Genomic DNA, 15,494 nt, shown 5'->3' with positions numbered 1-15,494 from the left:
GACCACAGATTTAATAATGATTCCCCTTGCATGGGTAGAGTATCTATGATTCTGCCTCAGCTATCTGTGGATTTACAGAAATGGGCTAATTAAATTGCATTGATAGACACAACTGCATGATGAGCACCACCCATTAAAATGTACTTGATGCTTCAGCATAAAGTCAGAAACCAAACCTTTTATAGAAAAAATACATCAAATAAATAAATAATCAATATACAAAACAAATATCAAGCCAACATAACACCACTGCTCTTGTAGAAGGTATCCCTCACGATGGCAGTACGACCATGACAAGATGGCTTCAGTGTGACAAAGTCAAGGATCTTCCATCCATAATTCATCGATGACAAAAGAGGAAAACAATATTTTCTATCTGGTGGTACTTCTAGTCTTTTCCTAAGGTAATTGTACCGGCCTTCTCCATGACGGCTTATCCCATCGTAAAGTAATCCACGCACATTGCTGTTAGCTGGGCTCATATCAACAAGGGTAGGACTAGCTCTAGGAGAGCTTTTTATGCTAGTGGGAGATGGTGTGGGTGACGTGTGCACTGCAGACCCTTCCAATTCCTTGATTCTTTGGGAGAGGGAATCGTTCAGTTGCATTACCTTCTTTTTGGGGTGAGACTTGACAGCACCCTTGGCAAACTCCTTAGAATATCGCAACTGCCACTCAAATCTCACGTTAGCTTCTTTGTTTATTGCTTCTGTCCAGAAGTTTTGCATCTGCGTGTCAGCAGCAAGGTTCTTTAACGCCGTCATCTGTGCACGAACAAAACACAACGTGAACTCTGCAAGCAACTCTTCGTTATACAACAGCCCTACACAAAACAATCAATTTGCAGTACCTTGTTTGCTGTGGCGGTCCCGCGTGTTAAAATGTGCAACAAGGAGCCTACACACCTGGTTGCTATGGCCGACTGTCACTAGGCAACACAACCAAATAAAAATGGCTTCGTGACGGATACCCGCGGTAATGGCTGAAAACAGCGAATCAGTAAGTAACAATAGTGACAGCATTACTGGTTTTCTTGTGTGATTACTTTGATAATTTACGTGTTGTGTCGTAATTAGCACTTTATTTTTAAAGTCGTTCTAATATTTTACAGCAAGAACAAGACCAACAGGAACAAATTCAGCCCTTGAAGACCTCAGACGTCTATCATACTAAGAACCTTCCAGCGAGATTTGATAATCCAGGTAAATCATATTTCTGGTATGTACAATTAGTGATTATTGGTCTACAGAATGGTTTGAAGGGTACAATACTAAGCCGAAGAGTCCATTTTATGCTACAACTTCACAATCATATGGGTGAGATGGTTCTAACATGCTATGACTAGCTGAGCTAACATGGAATTGTTATTTAGGGCCACTCCTCCTTCAGTGCATACGATGCCAAAAGCTTTTCATGGGAAGAGCCAAAAATTTACTGGGGTAAGCACTAACCACCACTCATTGTATGACCTATGGCTACAATTGCAAAGAGATCCACAACTGCAAAATAATCACAAACCAAAACTGTCACTCTCAAAATTTTATCACATCCCTCGTAGCCACCAATTTTGTACCATTGTACGTGTGTGTGCATTTCTGGTTCCATATTCAGAATCCATGGATTCATTAATTTGTGGTGATCAAGAGCTTATAACTGCCAGATGGTTGCATTTTGGGAACCATACCACCCCTATCACATATTGCCATGTGTGATTGCACAACCAAAAATGGCACTACTAGAAGAAGAAATTCACATTTTGTCAAAGTACATAATGCATAATGTAGCATGTTTCTTAGCTTTTCAGTTAGGAAAAAAGTCACACAAAGTGTTGTGCTCTGGGAGTTTGTGTATTGGAATACAATTGGGATTGAATGGGGTTTTTCTTTGAGGTTTGATTACGCATGACCAACCTCATCTGATGTGCAATGAAGATATGGCCTACTTATTGTAGCACAAGGATTCTCAAAAGTTACTGAACATCCTAATAGAACAGTCAGAGATTCACCAACTTATATATATTACTGTTATTAAATAGACCCTGGTCTTCGTGTATTTATTTCTTGCTCATGTGTGACACAAATGTGTGCAGATCAGTGGTCACTATGGGCATATGGCTTTAAACTGTTGCACATTAGCATCCAACAATACTGCAGGGAAAGGGGGGCAGTTCGTAGTTAACTGTAATTGAAAAAATATCTGTAGTAACTTTTTTTTACATCAAACAAAACTCTTGACTGCTTTATTAGAATCTAAAATCTCAAAGTAATTCACTTTAAACTGCAGTTACTACAATGTACAGTGAAACTCTTTACTTGTACACAGGAATAACAATGTGTGAAGGCCATGGTCAGGTTGGAAACCAGACATTCCCTTACAATATGATCAATTCACGAAGTTTTTCTGCTCTCTGTCAGCATTATAGGCATGACTAACTATGCATACATAGAGAAAGTCCAGTACATCTAACCATGGATTCAAACACTGTTCATCATATACTGTATTTCCTATTACATTATTTGTAGCAAGAGTATATAATGGGGATTATTTCCCCATTATATATTCTTGGTAATAGCTATAGTATGTACTGGACTCTAAAAACAGGAAAGTGTCTGAGAATAAACATTTCAGCCAATCAGATGATTTGTGGTGATAGTAAGTGTCAACAACAGACATGTGTGGTTTGGCTCCATTAAAATTTGGGGGAAATTTGTAATGGATATTGTGCCTTTATGGCTTCATAAAAGTATGGTCCAAATTTTGATTGACCATAAATACTGTGTCAGGCATTTATTTGATTTCGAAACATTGTTAGCAGGTCAAGCAGTACTACAAATGAGCCAAATTTCAAGATTGTGTGTAATCTCAATGTGTATGCTAACTCAACATGTATGCAAACTCAATGCGTACATCCTATAGCTACAAGCAACCATGACATGTTTTCGCCTATCAAAAAATGTTAGCATAAGAAAGTGTATGTGTTGAATTCTGTCATGGAATTTGTGCTGTGGTAAATAAGTAAGGCCTAGGGTGATTTCTTGTGTTATCCACATCCTGAAATCACTAAATGTGTCAATTTAGTTTTAAAATGTACCCACAAAGCTATTACACAGATACAGATGCATTATTTGTTGTCTGATTATATTTGTAGTACTATGGAAAATTTGGAATGTACAGGAACCACTCACTAAATACAGAAGTCGACAAGACAATAGTATAAAATATCATTTTGTGTGTTTATAGCTTTTTGTTGTTATATTCAAACACATTACAGTACTAATTGCTGAACAGTGACTGGCCGGTTATAAAACTTTAAACTGTACTGATCTGTAGTCTTTGCCTTGTCTTGCAGCCGTTCCATCCACTTGTCAATGAAGGAGGACAACTGAGGGTGTAAACATTCCGGAATTGTAAAGGAGTATAACTCGTGATCAGTAACCTATAGAAAAATGTTGATGATCTCCATAGAACTTAGTTACCTAATGCTTGCTAAGTTTGGCATTATGCCAGTTGACTGCTCATTGTGTCATGTGGATGTGGTTTTTGTTTATCAACTAAAGAATCTGAGCAATGTGAGTCTTACCTAAACAAATTTCAGTTAGGGGAATTAAAGTTTGCTGAGGTGGCCACTAGAATATCAACTAATGGTTGGGAGGTGTTGTGTACAATAAAACTACAGAAGGCTTGTAAACAATGTCATGGTAAAATTCTGCTGCCAAGTTTCCGTGCTATATTTAGTATGCATACTAGCACTACCAATGGATGAATTTGGGTATGTTCTACTGTTTGTTGGAAGATATCCCATCATTTACAGACCCAAAACATGCCATTTGTATTGAATGTTAACCATGCAACAATGTACTACCTAATAAGCACTCTTGTTACTTGACTTACAATTTACAAGCGTGACTCGGTAACTAAAATGTTACCTCTTTATTATACTCTTGATGTTACCTATATATGGTTTGATCAAAACCTTGCAGACAGATGAACCCAAAATGTGTACAGCTACTCATTGATGAATTCACTACAGGCTAGGGCTGTTTAGAAAACTGTTTCTTTATGAAGTACCCGACAATATCCACCTACCATATTGCAGGGTGACATTACACCTGATATGTAATACTATTAATACAAGACAGCAATGGAGCAGTAAACATTGTGTCATATAAAATGGAAATTTGGTTCTTGTCCAAAGAATTCACTGTGGTACATGGTACTACACAAACTCACCAGGTTGTTAGACACACTGGCAGAATAACATAACAGCTGTTCCATGGTACACTGAGCTGAACCATCGAACCAATAGACTATAGGATAACCCAATAACCATCCAAACACAGTGCACAAGTTCACATGACTTGGAACTGTCAAATGAACAGAAAACAGTTTCTCTGCTGGGCCAGCTGTAACCATAGCCTGGATTGACTGAATAGTTGCTTCAATGGACTCCCACATACAGTTTGCTATTACTGATGGTTGTCCTGGCTTTTCACTAATGTCAACAAACGTGGGAAGGCTACCAGCATTGTTTACTAAAGTTATGGAGGTACTAATTAACAAAAGATCGCTGTTTAACGTTAGGATGGCTAAGGAATGCCCTTGTAAGGTAAAGATTCCTCTCAACATTGACTCCTCTAATAGACGGTAGAGTTTGGACTCGTTTAGTGGCAAGTAGTCAACAAGCCAAGCTGTTTTGATTCCATTTATCACGCACCACACATCCATCCATAGTCGCCTGGCCACCCCGACGAATTTCTTGCCGTAACACTGCTGTACAATTCCTTGCCACCTTCCATACACTTCCTCTGACATAAACCACCGCAGCTGAACGTGTTCCGAGCCTAGCTTACATATTAAATTTAAGTCTATTGTTTGACTAGCTTTAATAAAACTATATTCATCATTCAGTAATTACAACCTGTGTAAAATGATTACATGATTATATACAAGATCAGTTTTTGCATACAACTTATTAAAAAGATGATCAAATATATCTGTAAGTGATGTGAGAATCAGTTACTGTATACGTCGATATCGGCAGAGGACAAACAGCAGATCACAAAAACAAAGCAACAACGATGACAAAAACAAAATAAGGAAGTGAATGAGGCACTGCTTTAAAATTTTGCAATTGAATTATCCCTTAGGACTGGTAATCATACTAATCTAGTTTGAAATGAGATTTGTCTTGAATATAACTTGTTAGTTTTGCTTCCAGTTTCTTTAGTTGCTGTAGTTGAATCAGACGGTGCTTTAAATTTTCTACTTAAAACAGGACTCTCTGCAGTTCTCTGTGATAAAAGTCCATGGTGTAGCACTGGTGAAGGTGGGTGCTTTGGCCTCAATGGTGGCAACGCAGGTGAAGAACCTGGTGTACTCATTGGTGTGGAAGATAAAGAATTGGTCTTGGTGATCTTGGGAGAAGAGGGCAAGGAGTGAGTATGATGAGAATTGGGTGGACCTCTTGTCCAAGGGTGTGACAAAATTTGTTCAAGGGTTGGTCTATCCTTGGGCTTGACTGTAAGCATCCAAGAAATGAGATCTTTGGCTTCTGTTAAAAACACAAAACATGATTAAAGAACAAGACAATTACCCTGGCATTCTAACCTGTTGAGATTGGCTTGTGAAATTTCAAATTTGCTTGAACAATTTCATAGTCTTCCTCAAATGGAATGTCACCAAGTAACATATCATACAAGAGTATTCCCAATGACCAGACAGTAGCAGTTCTAGCATGATACCTCCTCTTCTTAATCCATTCAGGTGGACTGTACACCCTCGTACCTATACAACAAAGAACAGAAGTGTTAAGTCTCTTTCTGTGTCTATACTAGTTTGTTTATTATACAATTATCTGAATGAGTAACATGTGGTGCTACTAGACATAATGCTATCATCCTACATTAGTCGACTGGCAAATCTAAATTGGCATGAAATAAGTACAAATTTTTACCTTCATACTCTGTGAAGGCTGACTCCTTGAGATGCGTTCCAGAGCCAAAGTCAATCAACTTGACATGACCAGTTTTCAGATCTATTAAAATGTTTTCATCCTTAATGTCCCTGTGGACTACTCCCATCGACTGGCAATATAGGACAGCTTCAACTATTTGCCTACGGATGGGAAAAGCATGTAAACCAGTTATCATTTGACAATTGTTTGTGCATACCTGAATAAGTATCTGGATGTTTTTTCACTGAGGTACTCCTTTTGAGTGATGTAGTCAAACAGGTCAATGTACTTTTCTGGTCTTTCCATTACAATGATGTAGTTGTCTGGCTCCTCAAAGTAGTCCAGCAATTTTATTACATATCTGTGGTGGAGTCTGTGTAGTAGTGCCACTTCCTTTGGTACCACCAGTGAGCCAATCTGTTGTGACAAACAATGAAAAAATCTTAACAAGTGACAACATTCCCAACCACCACATCTGTGTATAGTGACACAGGTTGTTTACTTAATTACAGAGAAACATTTTTATTTTAAACCACAAGATTTCTGGGTAAGCAGAATAAACAATACTAACTTTTCCCCATTTCACTTCCTAAAGTGCTCCCATATCCTTTTCCTTTCAAGAAATAACACTACCTGTTTACACTTGTGCTATTGAGAATAGGACTACACAACTGGCATGACCAGTAACCCAGTTTAGTCCTCCTTGTGGGTGCTAATTCAACTTGTACCAAGCAACCAAAACATCTGGGCCCACACTAAAACATTTGTGGTCTTCCAACATAAGTGATAATGAAGGGAGCAAAGACCTCTTTGATGAACTATATAAAACAACAATCATGGTCCCACCTAACCACAAGTTGATGGTTAACTTTACAGGAGACAAAAGTTGTGCACAACACTTCACACATCAACATGAAATGTACAGAATGCAATAACAACCACTTGACTGCCCCCCCTCCAACACAAGCAAATTGTGTGACCACACACTATACTCACCTTTGACCATCCAAATACTCTTGCTCTCGGTACAACTTTGATTGCAACCTGCAAGTGATAAACAAACCTCCATTGACATGGTTGTTACACATTCACTGATCACATACACTACTGGGACAACTGACTGAACACAGGCTGACATGTTGACTACATTCAACACTTACTGATTGTTTGTTCTCCTTGCAAATTCCTCCATAGACTGAGCCAAATCCGCCAGTTCCTATCACCTCTTTTAGCTCATAATAGTCTGAGAATCTTCTACCAGCGCCTGAAACCAAACGATAGTGAATAAAACGTGACCACATACCAGCAAGAAGAGATATACATCACAATACAGCAACATTTCGAGGCTGTAGCTACCTTGTAAATAAGGGGCTGCATTTGCAATACAACTCGCTGGACAGTTGCTCATATCTCCAATACGACACTGGTGCTTAAGGTCATGTGTTAGCACTTCGATTCGCTGCGCAAACATCATCATTGTTCCGGCTACCAATGCAAAAATTATATATATATATATAACGACACATGAAAAGGTTGCAAGGCCTAAGAACATTTAGCACTTGAATACGTGCTATCTAACAGCTCCTTTGTACTACCAAATTTAAAAATATTTGCAAAGAAAACCCACCTTCTTCTCCTGTAGGCAAAGAACACGTACACGAGTTTAACGACTTCAGGTTGAATTTTATTCACAAACTTTCACTTGACTGTTTTATACTAGCGAGTTTGTTTGGCTGCGTAACCACTTGTATACACTGCTTTTGTAAGGTATCCTAGCAATCGTCCATTATATGACGTCACGGTATTCTAGGAACCGAAACAACATTAGCCAGTGAATCTCCGGTTAGATGTATACCTCACACGATGATAAGGTACCTATTATAATACAATGAGGTAGAGTTACTACACAATTGCAAGTTGTTGGCCAACCACATGCAACTGTTGGTGACATGCATGATCATTATCAGTTTGCTTTCTATGCATGTTAAAAAATTCAGTGACTGTATTGTGGCTAAGAAAGATAGTTACTTTGTTACAGTTCAAAAGCACTCATAATTTTGAGTCGAATTCAGTTTCAGAGTTGTTGACAACACAATCACAATCTAAATCCACTATACTAAGTATGTCAGCACAGTACACTTCATGATGAAAGAACATGCTGACTAGAACATGCTGACTAGACCGGCTATGTTTAGTGTTGGTCATTTTACATTAAAGCCAGAGTATGATTCTATCAACAACAAACATTACTATGGTCAATCCCCATCTGCCATAATAATACTAGTTACAAGGTAGCTATGCATATGTTGTATCCAAAATAACAAATGATGTCTCAGCATATATACACTGTAAGGTTCTATGATCTGGGATTTATGTAAGAGAGTGTCAATACAACTAGCACTCTGACTTCAGATGATGAGGAAGCCACAAAAGCAAACACTTGAGTGTAATCATTAGCACGTTGAATGTATGTGCAACATGTTGAAAATGTAACATCAAATTGTGACCATGGTAAAGGTATGAGGAGGCAGTGACCATGACTGATGGCCCACCATGTTACTAGCACCTTATTCCACCCTATATACTAGCCATGGTCCACCTCAACTATTGTCACATACATCCTTGCACAATCATGTTATATCAAATGAGTGATCTGGTGGGAAGCAAATTAGTAGCGTGTAAAGTGTGGTGTCTCAGTTTAATTATTCTTAACAAGAGTACATAGAGTGACTATATAGTTGATCATAATAATGTCAGTAATGTTGAAGTGTACGCCATAAGAATATCATCTACAAGTTAATGATATTCATCTTCTTGCCTATTAAATTCATACAATAATTTCATTAAATTCATAGCACATGTCATTACTCTTGTCAAAACTTAGGTAGTAAAGTAAAGTAATGCTATAATTATACCACTGTACAAACTGAGTATGTCATTAACATAACCACTGCAGACACACCCTACAAGACAGACTGTATATATTACGTCACTTTAAAATGTAATGACAATACACAATATCATCATTGCCACAAGGTGGCCTGTTAATCCATGGTAACGCCACAGTAGAAAAACAACATTAAATTTCCATCCTGATCTCATTGTACGGACCAACACTAGGCAGTCTGCCATATGCTAAATGTTCACTCTCAGAGACCACATCAAAGACTGCTTTCAATTGAAGTCCCACAAGACGTCACTTCTCTAGTAAACAAAATCAAGATAGCTACATCATCAACAAGCATTACAATAAAAGAGTAATTTATACACATTTCCATAATGGTTATATCATAGATATTATATGAGTTAGTTCCTTCTAGTACATGTATACATGTACACACAATTGGAATGATGTGTATTCTCACAGTATCACACCTGTTATAACTCACCACTTGTACCATAATTGTCAATTATATGGTGCAGTAAAACGTGTCAAGTGTGTATAGAAAAATATGAAAACTTCCTGGGGTTTCTGACAGACCATCTGTTGGATACACAGTATGATAGAGAGGAATCCCTTTATTGTCAAGTGTGGGATAGAGTATGACAAGGTAGTTGATCACATGTGATTGTTGAATTTTACCCCTTGCTCTATTGATACTGGCAACTGACAAACATAGTAAAGCTTGCTAGCTTTTACCCGAAGGAGATAAAGAACTCTGTCTCACAAGTTCAATAGTATAATCCTACACTCTCACACATACTTTGCAATGTTAGCTATTGCAAAACAGATTTCTTGTTGGAATATCATCACACTGTCGCTTGTCATGATCACTTCTCACAAGGAGTTATGATCAGCCTGGACAGGTTATATGGCCAGTGTGAGTCAGTTTACATTGGGTAACCTGATGGTACAAAGATCATTACCACATGACATGGGGTTAGCATGACTAATCATATCAGAGAGTTGTCCCTATAAATATGAAGTCATTACCAGTTAAATATTGGCTATCACCCAACCAGCTGGCTAGATTGGGTTTCTTTATTATACACAAAATAGTTCAAGAGTAAAAAGTTCTATATGTGCTCTACCATTCTAGAAGCTAGGACACTGCAGCTACAATGATTAGTAAAATGTGTCCATAACAGCCTACCAACTAGTGCACTATTGTCAATGGTTGCAAGCTAAAACAAACGGTACCAGTGTAGACTTCCTCTATAGGTATAAGTTTTAAGAAACAGTAACTACAGTGCAGAAGCTTGAAGATATATTAAGTAGTCTTTTGAGGTTAGTTGGACAGTGGATTAAGCATCTCATGATCACAACTTTTGTTACTTTCTCACAGCAAAATGAAATCAGTTTCCTATTGCAGTGAACAGGACAAACTTTCAGCCATCCAACATGACACCAGGTCAACTTGAATAACAGGTAAACATGATCTAGGACATGACCTTTATAATTAAACCATCAACCATGTGGCCTATAATAAAATTAACCTATGAGTCACCTGATACCCAGTAATTGTGTTTTTGTCACACTGAGAGTGATGCGATATTTCAAATTTTACAGCAACCAGTGCAATTACATAGAAGAAATCTTACCAGTGTGACATATGCTGCATGTCTAGTGCTACACAGGATTTCTAGGATCCACAATTACACACAGATGGTGCAAATCAGTGATGTTAGCAGATGCAGTAATTTGTCCACTCAAGATCACCAAGGTTGAGAGGAAACTTTTAATTTGCACATGTCCACTTATGAAATGTGCAAATTGGAAAATTGTTTTTATTTACATGTAGCATTTTAAAATATATTTCTTTAGCTGACACTGCAGTACCACTAGAAGCGGAGCATATTCTCAAGTCATAGCTACACCCCATAATACTGGATAAAGGAAAGACAGATAGGATTTGAACATGGATATGCAGTATCATCTCACCTCCTGCTCGGCTGCCAGCACCACCATAGATAGAGACTAATATTAACACTTGTGGTCATATGAAGTGCCTTGACAACTACTCATATTTCTGTAATAAAGTTTGACTGTGTCCTATTACCATATACTTGAGACCAGTGGAATCTATTACAGTTGTTACTGCAACTATTAGAAAGGGTCGAACGATCATTAGAAATATGTTTTATAAGATATTCAATTGTTAAGAAAATTTCCCTAGTGATTGAGGAAGAATAGTTCCTTGTTGAATGTAGAGGAAGAAACAATTATTCTATTCATCTAAACAATATCCCTTTTATTTCCGACAAATATACATAGCTAAGTAGAAGCAAAATAATCCTTTCACAAAGGGAAAAATATTTACGTCTTCTGCATGTGTGCTTCTAGAATTCCATAGCCCATGTGGAAAGTAGCTATGTATGGTATTAGACACTGAAACAGCAAATTTTCAAACCAGCATACAACATAGACAGTCAGAGATTTTATATTATTGCTGCTTTTGTTTTGGTTTGTTTAAATGCACTTAATGTTTACCATTCTCATAGTAAATAGCAGCTACATTAATCTTCATGTATGCCACCAAACTTTCTAGCTTGTATACTGTGAAGGACTTGACTCTCTGGAGCTGAAAGAATACAATGTCTGTAGTGGATATCCTATATAGTAATTGACATGTGATAAAAGATACTTTAGCAAATGGAACTTCTTGGCAACCTAGGATAGAATCTCATATAGTACAACACTATTCAACACAGAGGCGAGTTAGCTGTGTATAAGTCTAATCAAGAGTATCTTGGTCTAATATGATGGATAGGATCATGTAGAAGATACTCGAAATAAAAACTGCCATCATGTTTGGAGGGTCAGAATACAATCAGGCAAATCTTAAAACAGTGCTAACTGGTTACCATCACAGGAAGGACAGTCCCTGACCACAGCAGGTGACATGCATATAATGGCAGAGTTGCTAGTACAGCATAAAATTGCAGCTGTTTAGTGTACTGTTGCTAGGATCTCTATCCCTTATATTATGAGAACACATATCACAATTTTATTGATGTGGAGCAAACCTTTCAATGGAAATGCATAGCTTTGATAACTTGACATGTGGTCCAATCCTTTTAATGGTCGATTGTATTATAGCGAGTGATGGGAGCTTCAACAAACCATTTAACTGCAGCTTGTAATTGCTTAATCAACTTGTCAGTCGTGTGTAAACAGAATGTGTTAAAAAGACAAGTAACCTATTCACATCCATCAGATCGAATTGCGTGCGTGCGTGCGTGTGTGCACATGAGATATCACAGTCAAGTAGTAGAGTACTGGCCTGGTCATAATCACAAGGTTCCAGGTTTGATACTTGCTAGTACCCACTTCTTCTTGATTCCCAGTGCAAGTGAACATGTATCCAGTGTCCGTGCATATGGAAACAGATATTTTTTGGCTATTACATGCGTGTGTGTGTGCATGCATGCATGCGTGTATATATAGCAAATTTCTACATCAGATGATCTGTTGGATTTAATTATGACCTTACAAAATATGGGATAAGTGCTAGTAAGTACAATATGTTTGTAATGTAATTGACAGAACAAAACATCATTGGTGAATGTAAACAGTTGGCAACCTTTAATTATCAGAAAACACAAACTCTTGTCTGGGGAGAATGCAAAGCTAGACACAATCCAGATGCAAATAACAAACACCCAACAATGTAGCTACTGAGTCTTAAAATATGTGTGGCAAAATATTGGAGGGATAAAACAATGTGGCATAAAATGCTGGACAGAAAAGCTCATTAAAGGTTTACTTTCACTGACACAAAGAACATGTTAAATCTTAAAGACTTCTCACCATAATCTCACATAATATTATGTTGTTGGCTGCATGGCTGTGAGAGTTAATCCTGAATGTAAAGATTGTGAGAGTTAATCTTGAATGAAAAGATTCTATGTGGTTTTCTCTTTCTTCCAGACTGTCCATTACCTGACAATAACATAGTGCAGATACTTCATGTACTCAATTACCATGGTATTATTGACTAATAGCTCATTATATCATCAACATTAATATTATTATGTTAGAATTAAGTTTCCAATTTGTGTTTCATGGGACAAATTCATATAAAAACTTTGAAATGCTAATGGCCTATGAAAATTAAATAGAGAAGGTATATCTCATTAAATAAATTGTGTAGGACAGTCATTGGCTAATGACGTTGTGCTATACTCCTGCAGCGCTACTATATACGTACAAGAGTGAGGTATAGTTGTTGAGTAGTTGCAAGAGTTTACTCTTGGTAGTAGTGAAATACTTAGAAGACAGTTTTTGCTCATTCCACTGTTTGTATTTAGCAATTCCAACTATATCATCTGTAAAACAAAAATACGTCATTTCAGTAGTCCAATCTATTGATTAGTAACACCCCATCAAATGTCATAATTACCGCCAGCAAAGAATTTATTGGATACTGGTGGCCATTACTAAGATCCTATAACTATGCATTTTTCATTACAACATGTTTCCTTTGCGTGACCGGACACATGCTGTGATAAACATGGGTAACAGTTCTGAATATTAAAGCATTTTGGCAAAACTTACTCATCAAAAGCTAAGTTGTTCAATTTTCCTGTGTCTATTATTTGCACTGTACAGTACTTGAATGTGGGTGTATTGGCAACTGATGATCAACTTGCCAATGATATCCTTGAACGATGTAGAGTGACCTTTGCAATACAATCTAAGATATGCAAACTACACAGTCCATCCTGTGTTAACCACAAAAGAAAGCATTTAGTTTGGAATGGGCCAAACAGCATTGTAACAAAGTCTCATGACAGCTTAGAATCTAGTGAAGTTGATCTCTACTGAAATGACCCAAGACTGTAGTTTCTGGTTTATAACGTTGTATTTCTGTCCGCCATATAACTGCTTTATCAGGTGTTGTGTATAGAGCTGCAGCCATGATCATTTTCACTGATGAAATTTTATCCTAACCTGTGTATGACTTAATAAGTAGGGCTGAAACAAATACAACAAATACTCGAGTACTGGTTAAGGATTTTGGTACTTGGATAGTAAAGATCACATTACCCAGCTCAGCCTACATTTACATTGTATGGTCTGTAAGTATAATTCCCCAATGGGAATGTACTAAATCCATGAATATGCTCTATTAGAGTACTTGACTGCTCTATTAGTAGAAAGTTCTTCTAACAGGTTAGGTCTTGTGTCCCCTCTCTGCTGTGAAACATACAAAATGTAAATAGGAGTTCCATTGAGTTTCAATAACTAAGTACGACACCAACAAACAAGTTTCCTGAAACTTGGAAACCCCACGCTTTGAGCTGGATCCTCAAAAACATTTAATAACTCATGGATGCAATTACACATGATCTTGAAATTTGGCTCATTTGTAGTACTGCTTGACCCGCCAAAAATATTTCAAAATCTTTTCATTCAAATGTCCGATACAATATTTACAGCCAATCAAAATTTTCACCATATGCCATACTAAGTGTGAGCTTATGTAGCTCCCAAACAAAAGCATACTGTGATGGGCCCAGTGTCTATTCAGACCCAGATGTTTATTTCTTAATGTGCAACAGGTGTAGGGTGGTGAGTTTACAGTGGTGAAGTATATTTAACGGATGGACACTAGTATATCATATGACTCTGGCGTCTACGATTTTAGCTTAGTATTTAGTACTCTGGCGTATAAATGGCCCCAATGACTATATTCTATGCCTTGAGCCAATGTGCATTTGTTTTCAACTTTAACATGGATAAATATGTCACCCTCCATCGTAACTGAGGGACTCATGGAGGAAGAGGAGAGGTTATCAGATCAAGTGACTTGGCTCCCTCAGGAATAGGATAGGAAGTGCAGTAGGGAGTAGAGTGGACATATTGCCCAAGTAGTGATGTTGCCCCATGTGTGTAGTTAGTGTACTACCGTCGATTCCCTAAAAATTTGGCAAAAATAAATTAATTCCATTTGTGTCTGGCCAAACAATTAGAAAAAAAATTGTACAACCTCGTGCTATTGTCGAATTTTTAGGGATCTATCCCTGATACATCCTGCACGCTTCATGGCTATATTTTGACCAATTTACATTTAACTATTGCTTACATATTCTGGATTTCTTTCTACAGGGAACAACAGGAATGCCTTGAAGCAAAATGACGATACCACGAATCAGAAATGCACAAGGAAAGGCACTGTATACCATGAGTGCCTACATCACCCAGGAGGACAATCAATGTCATAACTACATCACTTATGAAGACAATCACTCAGACATAATATTAAGGATTTCAACAACTAATAGAAACCACAATCAATTATTAAGCTACCTTGATTTACACATGATAATTAATTAAATCTCGCTACCAGATGCTGGAGTGTTCCATAACACAACAGTGGACAGCGTCATCAGAGGGTATCGTGTTTCTGCAAGGATATTATATTAGGTTCCAGTTATTGGAGAGATCTTATTCTGTGAACAGGAACTTGGAAATGATCGTTTTGTGATAGCCGTGCTGTCACATGATGACATCATTGGACATGTTCCCTGAACAATTTCACACTTGGTACTTCATCCATCATCAAGGTAGCATATTATGTGAGGTCACGGGGAATCA

At 37.5% G+C, this 15,494-nt stretch overlaps 4 protein-coding genes and 1 long non-coding RNA gene across 6 annotated transcripts; 2 read left to right on the top strand and 3 right to left on the bottom strand.

Moving 5' to 3' along the window:
- Positions 1 to 158: 158 nt before the first annotated feature.
- On the bottom strand, positions 159 to 984 carry LOC136261706 (protein SPMIP1-like). The gene is made up of 2 exons (XM_066055755.1): positions 851 to 984; positions 159 to 764 (listed from the first exon to the last, which is right to left on the bottom strand). The coding sequence occupies exon 2, from the start codon at positions 762 to 764 to the stop codon at positions 231 to 233; it is 534 nt and encodes a 177-aa protein (XP_065911827.1). The 5' UTR covers positions 851 to 984; the 3' UTR covers positions 159 to 230.
- LOC136261708 (piercer of microtubule wall 1 protein-like) lies at positions 865 to 3,285 on the top strand. The gene is made up of 5 exons (XM_066055758.1): positions 865 to 999; positions 1,112 to 1,202; positions 1,250 to 1,316; positions 1,373 to 1,439; positions 3,149 to 3,285. The coding sequence occupies exons 1-5, from the start codon at positions 979 to 981 to the stop codon at positions 3,215 to 3,217; spliced, it is 315 nt and encodes a 104-aa protein (XP_065911830.1). The 5' UTR covers positions 865 to 978; the 3' UTR covers positions 3,218 to 3,285.
- On the bottom strand, positions 3,170 to 4,812 carry LOC136261700 (UPF0739 protein C1orf74 homolog). The gene is made up of 2 exons (XM_066055750.1): positions 4,231 to 4,812; positions 3,170 to 3,436 (listed from the first exon to the last, which is right to left on the bottom strand). Exons 1-2 carry the CDS (start codon positions 4,810 to 4,812, stop codon positions 3,266 to 3,268), a joined length of 753 nt encoding a protein of 250 aa, XP_065911822.1. The 3' UTR covers positions 3,170 to 3,265.
- Positions 4,813 to 4,866: 54 nt separating this feature from the next.
- LOC136261698 (serine/threonine-protein kinase pim-3-like) lies at positions 4,867 to 7,740 on the bottom strand. Its single transcript, XM_066055748.1, has 8 exons — positions 7,581 to 7,740; positions 7,310 to 7,438; positions 7,114 to 7,217; positions 6,950 to 6,997; positions 6,171 to 6,370; positions 5,954 to 6,114; positions 5,608 to 5,784; positions 4,867 to 5,551 (listed from the first exon to the last, which is right to left on the bottom strand). The coding sequence occupies exons 2-8, from the start codon at positions 7,428 to 7,430 to the stop codon at positions 5,157 to 5,159; spliced, it is 1,206 nt and encodes a 401-aa protein (XP_065911820.1). The 5' UTR covers positions 7,431 to 7,438; positions 7,581 to 7,740; the 3' UTR covers positions 4,867 to 5,156.
- A 12-nt stretch (positions 7,741 to 7,752) lies between these two features.
- Positions 7,753 to 10,998, top strand: LOC136261713 (uncharacterized). 2 transcript variants are annotated; one of them, XR_010703992.1, is made up of 3 exons: positions 7,753 to 7,824; positions 10,116 to 10,181; positions 10,240 to 10,998. It is a non-coding gene; the product is annotated as an uncharacterized lncRNA (long non-coding RNA). The 2 variants fall into 2 exon arrangements; XR_010703991.1 differs by lacking the exon at positions 7,753 to 7,824 and having other exon boundaries at positions 8,027 to 10,181; positions 10,240 to 10,322; positions 10,464 to 10,998.
- The last annotated feature ends 4,496 nt before the right edge of the window (positions 10,999 to 15,494 follow it).

The sequence above is a fragment of the Dysidea avara genome, chromosome 7 (genome assembly GCF_963678975.1).
Source record: "Dysidea avara chromosome 7, odDysAvar1.4, whole genome shotgun sequence".
NCBI lineage: Eukaryota > Metazoa > Porifera > Demospongiae > Dictyoceratida > Dysideidae > Dysidea > Dysidea avara.
The sequence above is the reverse complement of the archived record's forward strand: the minus strand, read 5'-3'. Positions and strand labels throughout refer to the sequence as shown.

Coding starts and splice junctions, on each gene's coding strand:
- LOC136261706 (XM_066055755.1), bottom strand. CDS start 764: ATGACGGCGTTAAAGAACCTTGCTGCTGACACGCAGATGCAAAACTTC.
- LOC136261700 (XM_066055750.1), bottom strand. CDS start 4,812: ATGTCAGAGGAAGTGTATGGAAGGTGGCAAGGAATTGTACAGCAGTGT. Junction 3,437..4,230: donor CCAGTGTGTCTAACAACCTG/GTGAGTTTGTGT, acceptor ATTTTTCTATAG/GTTACTGATCACGAGTTATA.
- LOC136261708 (XM_066055758.1), top strand. CDS start 979: ATGGCTGAAAACAGCGAATCA. Junction 1,203..1,249: donor AGCGAGATTTGATAATCCAG/GTAAATCATATT, acceptor ATTGGTCTACAG/AATGGTTTGAAGGGTACAAT. Junction 1,440..3,148: donor AGAGCCAAAAATTTACTGGG/GTAAGCACTAAC, acceptor TTATATTTGTAG/TACTATGGAAAATTTGGAAT.
- LOC136261698 (XM_066055748.1), bottom strand. CDS start 7,430: ATGATGATGTTTGCGCAGCGAATCGAAGTGCTAACACATGACCTTAAG. Junction 7,218..7,309: donor TGCAGCCCCTTATTTACAAG/GTAGCTACAGCC, acceptor GTTTGGTTTCAG/GCGCTGGTAGAAGATTCTCA. Junction 5,785..5,953: donor AGCCTTCACAGAGTATGAAG/GTAAAAATTTGT, acceptor TTTGTTGTATAG/GTACGAGGGTGTACAGTCCA.